At 43.2% G+C, this 17,611-nt stretch overlaps 1 protein-coding gene across 1 annotated transcript; it reads left to right on the top strand.

Annotated features, from left to right (window-relative positions):
- Positions 1-8,001: 8,001 nt before the first annotated feature.
- On the top strand, positions 8,002-12,492 carry igf2b (insulin-like growth factor 2b; the record flags this gene model as incomplete). Its single annotated transcript, XM_080842541.1, has 4 exons — positions 8,002-8,076; positions 8,946-9,096; positions 10,541-10,722; positions 12,256-12,492. The coding sequence occupies 4 exons, from the start codon at positions 8,002-8,004 to the stop codon at positions 12,490-12,492; spliced, it is 645 nt and encodes a 214-aa protein (XP_080698667.1).
- Between the last annotated feature and the right edge of the window lie 5,119 nt (positions 12,493-17,611).

Raw genomic sequence — 17,611 nt, 5'->3', positions numbered from 1 at the left:
ATTAACATCCCCAGACCACCCTGGCCAGTAAAAGCGATACTTCACCTTGCCTCGCAATTTCGGTACACCTAAATGGCCGCCCATCGATTCATTATGTAAATGTGAAAGGAAAAAAGGCACCATGGTTTTAGGAAGAGCACTCAATTCCCAGCACTCATAGCCCCCTCCACCACTGGCACTCGCATCAACATCCCATCATGTACTTGGAAGCGTCTCCATACCCCTGCAAATTTCCTCAGCTCTGCCAGGCAACCGGTCTCAATTCCCCCATCGCCCACAGAGGTTTTAAGTTGTATCAAGAGCATTATATCTGGGTCCCTTTGTTGAGCCCTCTGAAGCTCCTTTCCACCTACATCTTCCTTGCTTACCACCCCAAGAGTTCCCAGTTCTGATAAGGGACTAGCTCCAATCTCCCTGGAGGGGTTGCTGCTCAAGCGTTTCTTGTAGTGTTCTAAGAGAGGTAGAGGTCACTGATGGTCTCACGGACTGCTAGGGTTTCTGTTGCGCCTCACTGGTTATCACGGAAGGTAGTCGAGATAATGCATCCGCATTCCCATGCTGTTTGCCTGGCCGATGTATAATGAGACACTGAAAACTGGCCAGCTGTTCTAGCCCATGAAAATAGGGTAGGGAAGCGTAGGGAATAATGATCAGTCCTTTAAATAAATTCTCTCCCAAGTAAGTAATGCTTTAAAAACTTTGTGAATGCTACCATTGCAGGCAGTTCCTTTTTGGTTGTTGCATATTTATGCTCCGCTTTTGTCAATGCACGACTAGTGTAGGTAATGACTCGTTCAAAACAGTTATCCTCTTGGGACAACACGGCCCCTATCCCACAATCACTTGCATCTGTATCGAGAATAAAGGACTTTTGGGAATCTTGGTAAGCCAAGATGGGAGCTGAAATCAAACAAAGCTTTCAAAGCAACAAATGCATTCTGACATCCCTCATCCCAATTGAACCGTCACCCCTTTTCTGTCAATACATGCAAACGGCGGGCAATCCCTGCAAAGTCTTGTACAAAGCGCCGATAATAAGAGGCCAAACCAACAAAACTCACCTCCGTCTGTCGTCAAGGTCCACAAGACATGTGGTCCACTGTAAATCAGCTAATACAAGGTCAATTAATCTCTGAAATGAATTTGGGGCATTAGTTAATCCAAAGAGGAGAACATTGAACTCCCATAACCCACTCTTGGTGGCGTAAGCGGTCTTGGGTCGATCCTTAGGGTCCACCTCAACCTGCCAGTAACCACTGGACAAGTTGAGGGTGGAAAACCACTTTGCATGCGTTAGGCTATCTAAAGCATCATCGATGTGTGGGAGTGGGTAGGCATCTTTCCGGGTGACACCGTTCAGTTTGCGATAATCCAAGCAGAAACGCAACCCCCCATCCCTTTTCCTAGCAAGGACAATGGGTGCAGCCCAAGGGCTTACTGAGGGTTGAATGATGCCATGCCCTTGCATCTCCCTAATATGGTCCGTGACTTCCTGTTGAAGATGTAATGGAACACGGCGAGGCGCTATTTTAATCGGGGGGGCTTGACCTGTATCAATTTGATGACGAATCAAAAGGGTCCTTCCCAAATCTGTACCAAAAGTAGACAAATTAGTGGACAAAAGGCTACTGACACCCTGCATATCACATTCACTGAAACCTCTTTTGTGCAGACCAAGTGTCTGTACAAGTGACTCTGTAGACCATCCTGTATGAGTTGTAGAAGTTTCAGCTCTGTCTTTATGTCCTTCCTCAACGAACACATCAGGGCAGAAGGTGCCCAAAGACATTCCCTGCCTCAAAGTGTGAGCACTTTCTGTCATATTTATGAGTCGGACTGGTATCAAACCCTGATCCACTTTACTCATTATTCTAGCAACTAAAACATCAAAATTGTTTGAGAGACCCTGAGGGGTTCGGGCATGCCTTCCATACCTTCTGAAAAGGGCCCGTTAACAGTCCCTGGAATGATCACTTCATTCCGGGGGAATGACAATGTCCCTTTCGACAGGCACTGGCCTGTTTTCCTTCAAAGAATGGATTCATTGTAAAGAGTTTTTTTTTCTCCCATTAACACACAGAAGCCCCCCTTTAAATCAACCACAGCCCCAAACTTGCATAGGAAATTTGTTGCCAACAGACCCTCCACTTCCCACATTAGCTATGAAATGATCACGAGCCAACAGATCTCTAGTCGAGGGGTCTACAGAGGAGTATGCTTTAATCGGCGTAATACATTTCCAAATTCCCTGGCTGATTTAGTTAATAGTCTTTTCCTGGAGGAGAAGCTCACTCTGTGCCAGTCCTCCCCACATGGCTCCAGATATTTCCCCATTGCTACTTTTAATTGTTCATAACTGCTTTTATCGACTGGGCTCAATCCTGCATATATATATATATCTCTGGCTCATCCTGAGAATAACAGAGACTTACATATCAATTTTAAGTCCCCACTCCACTGATTAACTCCTGCTGCAATATCAAATTGCTCAGACCAGTCAGACCAATCCCTCCCTATTCCAGTAAAGGTCTCTGGGATAAAATTGGCCTATGCACAGGTGAATACCCTGGCACGAGCTCATCAGAACATGGAACATTATCAGTCCTAATGACTCCACTGGTGTCTTGTGCGGAACCATGAGACGACAACATCCTAAAAACATCTCACCGCCGCCTCCAGTGTAATGTAAGAGCGATGTTACTCTAATTATGCTGCCACCACCTTTTGTAAACATGTATGGTCCGGCAGTCGTCCCAAGTTCCACACAAGACCAGTACTCAAAGTTGGACTACAAATATAACCAGTTTATTTTTTAATATGACAAACTCATAAAATGCTAAGTCGAGCTCAATCGGCAGGAATTGGGGTACGTTATCAAAATTATTGCACAAGCCACTTTGCCTTACCCACACACAGAATATTGCACACACCCAAAGGCCCAACAGGGGATTTATAAATAAGCACGCATTTGCTAAAACTCTTAAATAGACTACACAAACTGGTCACCCTTTCACTGCAAACAATATTCACACAGGGGCTCATAGGCTAGTCAATACATTCTAAAACATTTCCCAAAACCCACCCGCAATTTATAACACTCAATCTTAGCGACAATCCCTCCCCAAATCCCCATCCACACACACACACACACACACAAACACACAAACACACAGAGAGAGAGAGAGAGAGAGAGAGAGAGAGAGAGAGAGAGAGAGAGAGAGAGAGAGAGAGAGAGTTCATGAAAGCACGTTAAAACTAGTGATGGGCAGATGAAGCTTTGGCGAAGCATTGAACCATTAGGCACATTGCTTCAAAAATCGGTTCATTACTTGAAGCTTCAGTAACAGCGACCTCTCCTGGTGAAGTGCCAAGGTTGCAACTAAATTAACCCAGCTAGACAGTGGCAGGAGGTATTAAGACAATGACAATCTAGTGTACAGTGCACGCACCAAATCCCCCCCCCCACACACACACACACTATGTTTGTGTGTGTGTTTGTACACACATGCACCCGTAAACAAAGATTGTGATATATAAATATATTTTTGCAAATATAGATTCATTATTTTTTGTATATTGTGTTATTGGGGAGAGTGCTTGGGGAGAGGATGTGCTTGGGGATTCGGATGTGCTGGGAAAATATGGCACAGGTTGGGTGTGCTTGTGTAACAACAAGTTATGGTTGATAGGAAACAGTCAGGGAAGTTTTTATGCTTTGAAGGCGCCTCTATTCAGACTCTTGCTAGTTGGTGGCGGCACCTGACTGGTCCGTGTGATGCGCTATGAACCACTCAGCTGGTTCATTCAGAGAATGAAGCAGTTGCTGGTTCGCACGTCATATGTCACGTGATTTTTCCGCACCAAAGCAACCTTCGAAGCAGTGGTTTGATGGTTGGTGTAGTGTATGGTTTGAATCACGTTCCGGCGCTTCAGTGTCAGACTGCCATCACTAGTTAAAACAATTGCTGGTTCAGTCCGTGGGCACCGACGTCCCGGTTACACACAAAAAGAGTCCCGAAAAATACATCCAGTCCAAGCGTCCCACGTCGGGTTCAAGCCAAGTCTAGATGCTGTGCTCTTGCTGTGCTCTTGCCCAATAACTATTCCTGTGCCAGAGAGCGCGCACAAGCATACTCCGAAACTGCTTTGTGTCGTCTGTCTCATCCCTCATCTCTCAATCACCCTGACATCTTTAAAGTTCATGTCCAGGTGTCTCACATCCTCAATCAATCACGTCATCCACCATGACAAGCTGTCACGTTATTGACGCTACATTCATCACAATACCGAAGGAAATGACAAGAGCTGACCTGCACTCCAACTTCTGCATTCAGCCAAAATGCGCTCATACAATGTATTGGAGTTGTTTATAAAACATGTCTGGTTTGTATAGGTGCACAAGAGGTTGCTCAGACTTTTTGATCTGAGGAATTTCATATCATGCGGTTTGGTTATGGCATAAATGCAATTTTGTAAAATAACTAAGTTGGTGACTGTCAAGTTCAACCCATTCTCAAAATCTTGAAGTAAAGCAAGACTGAAAATGATATAGTCAAGCAGATCCAGTCACGCTAGAAATTACAATTCACCGTGATTTTCAGGTTTTAAGAAGACAAAAACCCCGTGAACTTTAGTTTTGTACGGTTCAAAATTGTCCACATATACACCCACTAGATGGCAGTGTCTGCAAATATGTAGAATATTACATTCCAGCACTGTGCCTATAGATAACCTTTCATAGGAATTGCCGTGTCATTTGGCAGGGAAATAACTAACTTTGAAAAGATGACCCCCATTTAGCTACATGCTAATGATTTCCGGCAGATATAAGGGCGCGCCTCCATTGAGAATTTCGACACATGCCAACTGGTGACGTTTCGCTGTGTTCTACTAATGTAGGCCGAAGGCTGAATTTGTAGACTGGTAAGTCAAATAAGAAAAGTAGGCCTACTAGTAATGAATTAACTCGTTGTGCAGTAATACAAAGCGTGACATGAGGCTGTCACACAGGAAAGCCTGTCCACCAGCCAAGATACCCGTAGCCTACCCACAATGCCAAAGGCTGCGCAGTGATCTGAACTCACTGCTCCTTTTCCGCGGATGTAGTTAAGACGACAACGCAGATAAATCACAGCGCGGCCCAGCGTATGATGCGATAAATGATTCATGAGCGGCCCATTCCAGGCCAAGGATTTCCTTCTCCTTTATGATTGATAAGCGTTTCGTGAACTCCGCTAAAAAGTTTTGATGTCTTTGAGGTTGCGCTTACGGTAAATCCTAGCATTTATTGTTTATTTAAACGAAGCCCTTCATTATTCAGCCTGCTGCAGTGGTCATTATGAAAGCTAGAGTTGTGTTCATCATCTTACTTCTTTTACAATGATTTGTGGCAATCTCTGATTGTGTGATATTTAATTATGGGCTGTGTGTATTTGTGAGTGTGTGTGTTTGTGTGTGTGTGTGTGTGTGTGTGTGATCTTTCAAATATGTTAAGTCTGGAAAAAATAAGTGTCCATTTTTTGGACAGCATGAGAATGTAATCTGTTCTGACCATCTTAAATTCCTGTCACATAATAAAATAGGCCTCAACTACCATGCAGTCGTTATCACGACCATTAACAATTGTGTAATTAGACTGAAATGTTCATAGCATGTGTAACCTCAATTCAGTTTATATCTTTTGTACAAGAGATTTGACCACACATGTACACTTTTAAGTTGAAACCCCTTGGTCTTCCCGGAGACCCCCATTTTGCCACATCTACAAAACAAAGCCAAAGACCATGTAACATCTTAGGCAATGTTTCAGGTGCTGTAGTATAGGTGCTTTGCCATCCTTTGCCAGTCTATTAGCCCATTGATCTTAGATGGCCTATATGCTCTGTGCCTAAAAGAGATGGATGTATAGGGGATATGTGTGCTGTATTCCTATAGGGTGCAGTGTTACGTAACCATGGCTTCACCTTTAGATTGAGTTCACTTCATGTGGCTTCTACGGTATGTCTTTCATGGCTCCAGTGTTCCGACACATGTTGGTGTTTTTCTCCTCAGTGATTTTTTTAATGGTCAACAACAAAACTACTTAGAGAATGAACGGGTGTCAGTAAGTTATAACATAATAAATTGCCAGATTTCCCAACAACCTGTATCTGACAACCTGTATCTACAAGAAATGCAGTGAAGAGCACGTTCCCCCCTCAGTTGTCTTTATTTGTTCAGGGAAAAAATTAAATATGCTGGAAAATCAGAAATATACAGAGGGAAGTGAGTTTATTTGTAATGGTCACCATCAAACTACTCTTTCTTTGTGCTATGACACATGAGGCTCAAATAAAAACCAAGTCTATACGAATATCAAGATTCGTACATGCATGGAGTCACACAGCATCTTGTATCTCACAATATTGTATTCTTTTTTGCTCAATACATTATTACAATTTTCCAGCTCTATGAGGAACTTAATCAGGGCAATACAATGATGGCGATTCTCAAAGGAAAATATGTAATCAAACTCTCCTTGTCTTATGGTAAAGATGTTCTCCCTGCCAATTCCCACCTGCATAGGTAGAGATGTGGTCCCTGCAAATATCTGATGATACAGCGGTGAAAAATATACACAAGGTAGGCAAGACATTTTATGCCTACAAACATGTGATTGATGCTAAATAATATTTTTGTTTGATTTCTATTTTCTGCAGATAAAACAACCACCACAAGAGTGAAGTCTTTGCCACAACACCTTCACCACAATTTAAGCCACTGTCAGAGACTAATGCCAGACTTAAGAGTCCATCTCCTTTCAGTGTGCATACACACAAAAATTACTGACAGCAGGGATGCCCATTTCTGTGATTATCAAAACAGTTAATAAAGTCTGAAACTGTTAACCATTAGAATCCTAGAGAATATTTCCCTGCAGAGCATATTCATGTGATAGCTACCTAAATGTAAATCTAAGTGTGAAATGGCTTAGGAAAAGCACACGTGTTAGATATCGCTGTTTATTATTACAGAAAGTTTCATATTTTGTTTAATTGTATAAAAGGTGCATTTAATCTTGTTTTTAGTCAAGCTGAAGGCAGACATATGACCAAAGTATGTCTGCATATCTGCATAATTATACAAGACCAGGCCTATTGCTTGTAAGGAGGATTTGGCGAATTACAAATTTGACGTAATTACAAAGCTTGTAGGTTACTGCTAGTCTTTTGTCTTGTTGTAATGGAACAAAATACAAAATTATATACAAATACAAATCAACTTTCATCAAGGGGACATTTAAATGCGCATAGTTTTAAGCAAGATTTTAAGATTACGAGTGGAAATCAAATGGGAAGTTGTAGCATATGACCTGAGCTTCAGTCCCTCATCTGCTACACTGATTTAAGCGTACAAAATTGTAATCGTTAGCCAAAAGTGGTACGTTTAGCACTTCAAACTAAACAAAATAACCTGGCGCTATCATCGTCCGGAAGTCTCAGTGGAAAAGACCTGTCAGATGCTGTCTTCACTGAGACGTTCCAAGGTAAAACACCTACTGGACCAATCGGAATTGAACACATCTTTGTCAAGTTTCTCCTACCCTTTTTGCGAATAAAAGTTTCTCCAGCCTATGAAACCAGAATGTCAACTTGTATTAATTCGTGTGGAAGATTAAAGAGCATGACAATTAGCCAGACGTATGATAACTAATCTATTTGGTTGATGACTCTTGGATTACTCTCTGCTTAGATTCATGGACCACTTCTCATTGCCGGTAACCTCCTCATGCAGACATGCGCAAGGGATGGGGTGGGAGGTAAAGGATAGGGTGGAGGTGGTGGGGGGCGGTTGAAGGGGCGGGTTTTGGTATATAATACTTCTCGCTGAGAAGTTTTGCCTGTCGCCTGATTACCGGGACAGCTTCATACAACATCTCCACGTAGTCTCAGCAGCTGGGATAGTCAATTCACCTGCAATTTTTTTTTTTACCAAATACAACTGACCACCCTGAGTACTGAAATGGAGGCGCAGCACAAACAAGGCTCCCACTCAGTATGCCACACCTGCCTAAGGACGGGGATTCGCAAGAACAAGGTAAGAGGTTCTCCTAATTTCTCAACCGAGACAGCTGGAAATCAACGTCGACCAAGAAAGTGAAATGACGTAGAGCTTCTGCTGTTATACGAACATATACTCACAGATGTCAAAACAGCTGAAGCTTGAATCTACTCCTGATTCTACTTGCACCCTAGATGGCAAATGCAGAGGGAAGAATTGGTTTTCAAAGAACACGCGTGGCTTAACTTACTGGTTGCTCGGCTGACAGTTGAGATGCACGTCTTCGAGGTTTCTCAAGAGGCAGCTCGTACTGGTCTGTCTTGTTGGAGCGTCCCCACTCTGAACTCGGGACAATCCGGCGAGCGGGCTGATCGCCAGGGGGCATCAGCACTGTGGGGTTACTTGTGTCAGAGGCGGGGAACCAGCAGAAAGCTCATAGTGCTGAGTCGGGTGATTTAAGATAGATGAGTATTGAGCAGCCAGTCTTGCAACTTGTTGAACATTGTGTAAGACAGCGGGACATCGCAGATAAAAGTCGCCCCGCTACAAGCAATCTTTTCCTTGAGGTGCAATAAAAAGGAGCAGATGAACATGGAGATTGGATTGTGGAATTCGTTCAGACGACCTTATCTGCAAAGAGAGAGGGGTTACATAAAAGTAAATGCTGAAGTGAGCATAACTGTCTGACTGACTATATAAACAGCGTAAAATTGCTGTCAAGGATCCATTATGGGGCAATGTTGAACTTTTCGTTTGTTTTCGTGTATCGCTGTTATTTTCCTCCTTTTCGTTAAACTGCCACCCTGTGCACATTCAATTTTTACAATCCTACAGTTAACGAGAGAAGAACTGTGTCAGATGGCTTTTATGTCATATATTGTAAAGTGCGTCTTTTTTCTCCCCAGGTCAGAGTGATGTCCTCGTCTAGCCGGATGCTGGTGTGCGCCCTGGCTCTCGCACTGTACATGGTCGAAGTTGCCTCGGCAGAAACGCTCTGCGGAGGAGAGCTGGTGGATGCGCTCCAGTTTGTGTGCGATGACAGAGGCTTCTACTTCAGTAGGTGGACACATTCTTACTACTGACTGATGTAGCGACATGTGAACCATCTTAAGTTTTTTTTAAGCAGTCATGATAAGCTTACAATATACCTGTACGTGCGTGTTAAGATAAGTGAGGCGACCTGCTTGGTGGCTGGTGTTGAGGTGCGCAGCTTGAGTATGTTTAGCTGAGTTCGCGAAGACGCCGGGCCTGCATGAGTGCTGACTGCGCGCATTCTACTGCCTATATCTCCTCGTTGCATATGAAAGGGCCGCGCGCACTCCGCAAAATGAGCCACAATGGCGTGTTTGTTTACTTGCACATTCCGCCAGGGAAAGTAATAGCACCCAAGTGGCATTCCATTCAGCTCCCCAGAAATGTTCCCAGGCTACGCTCAATTGAAAGGTTGTTTGTTTAGTAAGAGGAGTGATTGGAGACGCCATTATTATTATCATTACTACCAATACTATTCATTAACTGGGTTGTCACAGTTGAATGACAATAGTCACAAACTATAATGGGTAGGTGGTGCTAATTGCAGTGCTTCATTGACATGCATGGTTGTTAACACTAGATGTTTCTCAAGGTGAAACCTTGCACCTTCATGGTTTCCCCTCATTCAAATTCGTTTTAGTGAGCAAAAAGGCTAATTCCTTGTGACGTGGTTTCCAATATTTGATACCTTCCACCCATTACTGACAAACAGACAAGTCTTTGTATTCTCTTGTTCAAGCTGCACTATCTAAAGAGACAATTACTGAATTGGGCTTGCCTTGCTCCTCCACCCCCTTTCCCTCAGACTCAAATTTAAAGTTCATCTTCAGAAGGAGCTTGTTTTGTCACAGCCGCATTCATGCACATTCTCTTTTTCCTACACGTGTGACTCTGCTACTGTGCAATTTTCCCCTGTTCTTCTGTGCTTCAGTGTCTACACTGTAGGATATTGCCCCCTCCCCTCTCTATCCCTATCAGTGCCTGTACCCTCTCCCCTTGCTCTTATTTCTCTCTACCTTGCTCTGTACCTTTATCTCTGCTGAGCTGGCAAGGGGACAAGGTCAAAGGATATCCTCCATTTTGATTATTTACCCATTCAGAGTGAGGGAGTAGGAGAGAAATAGAGTGAGGTTATGCCCCTCCACTGTCCTCTCTTAATCCATCATGAAATTTCGTTGTACTAAATATATCTTGAAGTGTGTGCGCGTTTGATAACATTTTCCATTTATAGTTCAAATACACTAGCAGAACAACAACAGTCAGAGCAAACCGACGTAGACTGCCACTATCAGTTTTTATATTTGATTTGTGCTTGGACAAAAGAAAACACATAAGTCAACTAGTACCACAGTGACATTTGCCTTGATGCCATAGCATAATGCCACATAGGGACAGATCAGATTTTCTTCATCAAATAATGATGCTGTAACGATGTTGGTGCATAACTGTCTGCCTCTCTGCTCTACAGGTAGACCGACCGGCAGGAATAGCAATCGACGCTCTCCGACTCGAGGGATCGTAGAGGAGTGTTGCTTCAGGAGCTGTGACCTTAATCTTCTGGAGCAATACTGTGCCAAGCCTGCTAAGTCAGAAAGGGACGTTTCGGCCATGTCTCTTCAGGTCATACCGGTGTTGCCAGTACTAAAACAGGTAGGCCGCCATGAGAACCTCCGTCTCCGCACACCTATCTCACCTGCAATCGAGACCTTCTGTGCGTCATTTGTGCTGAATCCAGGTGTATTTAGCATGTGGGATCTAACAGAAATCCATCTAAGTGTGTTTAACATGCAAAATCTGCAGAGCTAAGCAAGTATTGTCCCCTTCAAAATTGCTGACATCCATGGAAAATGGTGTGACTCAAGAGCACACAGACAGGCAGTCAACGTCAGGTTTCCACAAGGGGGTCAACTTCAGGCTTCCACAAGAGGGTCAACTTCAGGTTTCCACGGGGCAGGACGCTCTCTGCTCCTGCCTGAAGGGTGGCCTTTCTGAACTAGTGGCCGCTGTTCACTTTAGAGATTTACTTTCCACTAAAACACGAAAACAAACAGCAGTTAGCAACAGAACAGAACAACAAACAATAGGCTGCTTTTTCTGGCACACATTTGTCATTGTACACTGATCGTTCAGAAGCCTGTATATAGTGGAGATCCTCAGCAAAGCTGTCACGGCCTGGAAAACACTTTTTAAATGAGGTCATTAGTGTACGCAAAGCCCCAAAAGAAGCATTACTCTCATTCCATTAAGAAGGTCTCAAGCTCTTGGCATGGAAATTTGTTTGAGCGCGTACAACTTTGTCGGCCAGCTGTTCCTAAGCCCCGAAACGGCTGTGAAGAGAACGAAAGAAATAAACACGGCAATTGATCTGGGGCTGGGCAGAGGAGTGGGCTGTCTACTAAGGGAAAGGATGAAAGCAGGCATTCACCACAAGTGCTCTTGCCGCATAAATCCTAGTACTCTCTTTCTCCCTGGGTGGACCTTTCAAGTCTGAGTCCACAGTCTGAGAGACTTGCTGGCCAGGAAAAGAGGTCTTCAGCCGGAATGTGTTTACGATGTTGATAGTGGTGTGTGTATGTGTGTGTGTGTTAGGAGGGGGCTTCAGGAAGGGGGTTCAGTCAGTGAACAATGACTGGTCTCGCCTACGAACTGTCAGAGGGCTTGGGAACCTGGCTGCCACCACTACCCCAAATTGTTTGAAGTTGGGGTCAGAGAGCAGTTTGCTTTAGTACGACCTTACCAAAAGGCCTGTGCACTAACGTAACCCCCAAGGAATTTTGGATCTACTAGCACTTAAAAACAAACCAAAACAAGCCTGAGGGAGGACACTGCTATATGTAGACAGCTTTGAGGGCCCTTATATCTCTGCATTGATGTACATACTGTTGCTTGTTGAAACCCTCATGCCTGTCTGCCATATTACTGGATGAAGTGAGCTTTTAAGAGATATGATATATAAGGCTATACAGGCAGGGGGACAGCATCTCACTGCCAACCAATTTGTCCCAGTGCCAAACAGGAGACGCTGAAGTGCTATTAACTACAAATGGTTAAGATCCATAAAGGATCATTCTCCCCTTCACAAGTGAACAGCATTCTATCGTTGAGATGTGCATACAACTTGAATTAATCCAACCTCCCTTTTTGTTTTGTTTCCTCTCTCCTCCGGGTTTGGACCATTCGCAGGAAGTCCCAAGAAAACATGTGACCGTCAAGTATTCCAAATATGACTTGTGGCAGCGCAAGGCAGCCCAGCGTCTTCGGAGGGGCGTCCCAGCCATCCTACGGCCCCGGAAGTTCCGGCGTCAGGCAGAGAGGATCAAGGCCCAGGAGCAGGCCTTGTACCATCGACCCCTCATTACGCTTCCCAGCAAACTGCCTCCGGTCCTCATGCACACGGAAAAGTACGTCAACCACAAATGAGTATGGGACGTTTGCACAGGAGAAGAGTTGGAAAAGAAGAGGAAGAAAAAAAGACTAGGGGATTAAAGCTTTGTCTCTGACGTCATTTCTGTGGCAGTTTTCTCCTCTCCATCGCCCCCCCCAGCCCCAGAATACCCCACCCTCCCCATACGTACATGCTCACATTCTTCACCCATCTCTGTTCGTGCTCTGTCATTCAAAACACAAAAGGACACACAAAAAACTGAGAGAATAAAAAGTAAGCAGTGGAAAAAGGCTGAATGCAATTCAGGTGGATCCTTAAAGAATAGGAGAACAACACGGAAAGGAAGATGGAAAAGCCACCTGGCCTGCAAGAGTCAAGAGGAGACTTTTTTTTTCTTTTGATGTTTTTGTGATTTCTGAGGACACCAGAATGTGCTTAGCATGAAAGAATCCATTCCACACCATTTCTCCCAAGACAAAAGTATCTCTTTTAGTCCTTTTTATGATTAGCTTGCACCTAAACTGTAAAGGAACATCCACACTGTAAGGAATTATTTTGTAAAATTAGATTCCTGTTCCAGCACCTTGTAATCACAAACAAAAAGCAGAAAAGAGTCTGCAAATTGCACATCGCCACGGATTACGTCAAAGTTCTTGTTAAGTAAATAAAAAAGGCACTATTTTTTTATGGACTATGAACGTGTAGCTCAAAAAAATGTCATGGTGCTAGCTTTGGGGATGGACGCAAAGAAGAGGAGATTGAAAAGCACGTTTTTTTTCTTTGAATAGTTATTAAAAACTTTCCGTTTTAAGGAAAGTGTGACTTCTAAAATAAAAGTTGAAAGAGAATGAAGAGGGTCGATTGGCTGAACCGGCGAGAGGGGGGAAGTTACTGTTTGCGGTGGCAGTGGTGGTGCGGCGGCACGTTCTGCTGCTGTGGTACACACACCAGGCCATGCCTCTGGTCCCGGCTGCTCCCATGAGGCCTGCAGTTGCAGTGCACTGTGGGATAGTGAGGGGAGGACATCACGCCTGCGAATGGACTGCTCTTCCTGTTAGTGCTGGCTGCGCCACGGTATCTTACCTTGCACTTCAGGAAGTGAAACCTTAAAAGACATGGAAGAAGTGGGATGTTTGATTTTTTTGGTTTTGTTTTTGTTTTTATTCAAGTTTTTTTGTCCTCATCATGGAAATGTTTCAAGGAAAAAAAACGAAAAAAAAACTGTCAGTTTCTGGTACCGTGACATTCCTGTTTTGGTTTTGTTCCTGATTTTTGTGGTAATGTTATTTTACAGTTCTGAAGAAAGGCACAAATTTCAATTCAAAGGGAAAAAACGCAATAATGTCAACTAACAATATATTTTTAATGTATATCAGTAGTATTCACATGCTTTTGCCTGAAAACAAATACTTGAATATATATAAATATATAATTAGTTTCCAGGGACATCATGTTATATTCTTTTAGTCTGAGCTGTATCATGCGTAATGAGCCGCAAAGCTTTTTGTTTGTTTGTTTAAATACAAATAAGGGCACTGTATAAAGGCATTATTTATTTTGTTATAAAAATATATATGAAAATTGGTCCAAATAATATACGTAGCACTGATGCTCAACTGACGGATTTATTTTATATGCTCTCTTTTTTCCCGATTTACTTGTAATGCTTTTTGTAGATGCTTTGTACCAAAAATATTTCCTTTTTTCCTTTTGGTTTGCCACAGAGCGATTTTAAATGAATATTTCAACAGCAGCAGTAGCCTGGATTGCTTAGGCATGTTATGTCACAAAAATAGGCACATATTCTGAATACTCTTTTCTGCATGGCTCTGTGATCTGCCAAATGGGGTTTCTGCTAAAAGGAAAGGAAAAAACCTCCATGCCTGACTTCCATCCAGTGCGGTTTACAACTATCCAGACAAACCTGTTCCAAGTATGCATTGATTGTACTCAAACCCACTACAGTTTAAGCCACTTCAGTATCAATCATGGTATAAGTGATACTATCTGTATATCTGTTTTTTTTTTTTCTTCTTTATTTGTGATTTTCTTTTATTTGCAGACTTTGTTGTGTAGAGCTGTGTGTGTTTCCTCTGTGCAGTATGTGGCTGGGTATGAAGTGTGGGCAGGTGGCAGTGCTCAGGGCATAGGACCTTATGTTAGAAAGAGCATCTCTGTCCTACCTTACCGATGCCTCACACAAATATCCAGCCAGCCACTCTAGTCAGGCTTCCTTTCATCTGTAGCCCTAGGTCACATAGAGGTGATTCAGGCATTTATTGTGGGAGAGAGAGAGTGCCAGCATTCTCCATCCACTTTTTCCTCAGAGTCTCTCTTAATCTCTCTTTCTTATCAACAATATGCCCCAAATCTTATAAACTGCCTTTACCCGGGATGGGTTTGCCTCCTTTCTCGCATCAGTGTGTATTTGATGAAGGGCTACCATACTGATCCTCATCTTAAGCAGTTGATATACTCAGGAAACAATATGGTCTGCCAGAGAGTTTAAAGAGAGACACTCGTGGGCCCCCACCCTCCACCTGTGTAGCAGCACGACATGCCCCCGTCCAAAAACGATGCCTCATAGCTCTCCTAGCCTGTTTGCGCGGTTTGTTGATTAGCTTGCTCGTTCCGTTTGACCTAACGAGACTGACAACTCGTTTGGGACGAGCAGAGTTATGCCTGTGTTAAGCCTGTGTCCTGTCTTATACTGTTTAAACTACCTGTTCTTTTATTGTTTTCATCATCGTGCTGGATTGTGCCTCCAGCTGCTCAAAGTCATTGGTGGGCCTCTCTGCATCACTAGGCCATGTAATAGCTGTGATAGCTGCGTCTGTTCGATCGTCCCATTTCAGTTGTATAACAAAGCAGTGCAATTATTATTATTATTATTATTATTATTATTGTTATTATGATGATGATTATTATTATTAGGATATCCCATATTTCCAGTGACATTACAACATATTTCTTTGAATGTTCTACTTCTAGGACTGCATTCATTTTTGTTGTGTTTGAACAGGCTACTACTCTATTGAATGGCGTCGAAGAAAACCTCTTTCTTTTTTCGCTGATATGAAGGGATCTCTTTTTGCCTTCCAGTGGCAAGATTTTAGTGTCGGTAGCCTTCTCATCCTGTGCCAATTTCATTACTTTAACCTCTGCACGCTAGAACGTCCGAATGCACAATTCATGTACTTTCATTTTTAATATCAATAAAAAAACATTTTATCAAAAGTCTTTTTAGTCTTTTTGAGATTTCTTTTCATGTGAGCGTGCATGCGCATGTGTGTGTGTGTGTGTGAGAGTGAATGAGTGAGTGAGTGAGTGAGTGAGGTCATATTTTCTTTTTTATCTCAAACCTGATATGCAGTTTAAATCATTTAGTAGACCTTGAGTCCTACAAAGAATCCGCTCACTGGAGCTTTTAGCATCTTTGGTGCTGTGAAAGTGTACCAACGAGAGAAGTTGCACTTAAAGTGTGAGTGACCAATCTCGCTCCCAGGATCGACCAGGGAGCTGCTGCACGACAGCCCTGCCCCTCTGCACGCTAGTGCTACATCCAGAGAAGCCCTCTGTGGCAAGGGCCCTTGTCACCCCAACGCTCAGGAAAAAAGGCATCTGAGATTCTGCCTTGTCCTCGCTGCCTGCCAGTCTGCTTTGTCTGTGTGTGCAGTGTGTGTGAGCAATATGAACTTTGTGCAGTGAGCTGTGTGTGTGTGTGTGTGTGTGTGTGTGTGTGTGTGTGTGTGCGCAGTGCTGTATCAGAAATGAGCGCATATACTATTTAGGACTCACCAGAGAAACACGAATACAGCACATCCCTTTTTGTCAGCAATGTCTGTAGAGGTATGGACACAATTTTATGTGCAAAAATAGCACCCCTACTGAAAGAGCAGCAAATGCTGAGTCATGTCAATTATCCAGAGATGTGGTTAGACCTGACTAATTCCTTTGCATATGTGCTGTTGGAATCAGTGATCAACCAGTTCAAGCAGAAAGGTGCTTACGTGTTTAAGGATACACCGACATGTCCAGCACGGCAGTCTACTTCTTTAACTGACCATATTCAGGGCACGGTCAGCATTCTAAAGCTTGACGTTTGACAGAGGGGTCTCATGATCTGCTTTGGTGTCTGGTAGATTTCCGAAATCAAAGAATTATGGTAAACAGGATGCTAGGCATTTGCCATATCAACTGTGTGTGTGTGTGTGTGTGTGTGTGTGTGTGTGTGTGTGTGTGTGTGTGTGTGTGTGTGTGTGTGTGTGCGTGTGCGTGTGCGTGTGCATGTGCGTGTGTGTGTGTGTGTTTTTGTGCACGAAAGTAAGGAAGCAGAATCCTCACCTAAATCATGGAAAGAAAAAGACAGAATGCTTTAAATGTTTTAAGATGCTTTAAGATGCTTTCATGAACACGATTACATATGAAATCTTATTCCCATACAAGCCATCTCAGTGAGATACAGTCAATAAGTCATTACTTGAGCAAGAAAGTTTCATACCACAAACAATATTATGACCTTTCACTGTGTTAATTCCTAAGCAACAGTTTGGACAGATAGAATAAGACATAAGACTCTTTTTATTTCATAAACATGTTTTTCAGCTAAAAACAATATTTGACAGACTAATTCAAGTTAGAATACATTTCAGATAAATGTCAGACACAGGAAGTCAAATGGTTTGTTGCCCTGCTGTGCATGTTTGGAGGATATCAGACCCCTCCAACTCAGAGGAGTTAAATCCAGTGAAGGAGTAGGACCATGTCCTCATCTTTCTTCCTGTCATGCCAATACATCCACTCACCCCTGGTTCCAAATATTTTTCTCCACACCAAAAATACAGAAAGTGCTCCTCTATTGTGCACAAGTCAGAAACTATGGTTACATAATTAGGAAGCCCTTCTCACAGTTCCTGGTTGATTAGGAACTGACAATTAGATCGGTTTGTGGAGCGGTGAAGAAATACAATCTCTTCTTTATGCCATGGTCCTGCTCTAACAATCACAACACAGGCGGGGATGTGGAGTGAAATTGATTTCATTATGAAATCAGGCTTTAGAGGGAAAAGAGAGTGAGACTGAGAGAGATAGAGCGGCAGAGAGAGAGAGAGAGAGCGACACAGAGAGAGAGAGAGAGTAACAGAGAGAGAGAGA

This window comes from Sprattus sprattus, assembly GCF_963457725.1.
Source record: "Sprattus sprattus genome assembly, chromosome: 7".
Classification (NCBI taxonomy): domain Eukaryota; kingdom Metazoa; phylum Chordata; class Actinopteri; order Clupeiformes; family Clupeidae; genus Sprattus; species Sprattus sprattus.
This window is presented reverse-complemented; position numbering and strand designations above follow the sequence as displayed.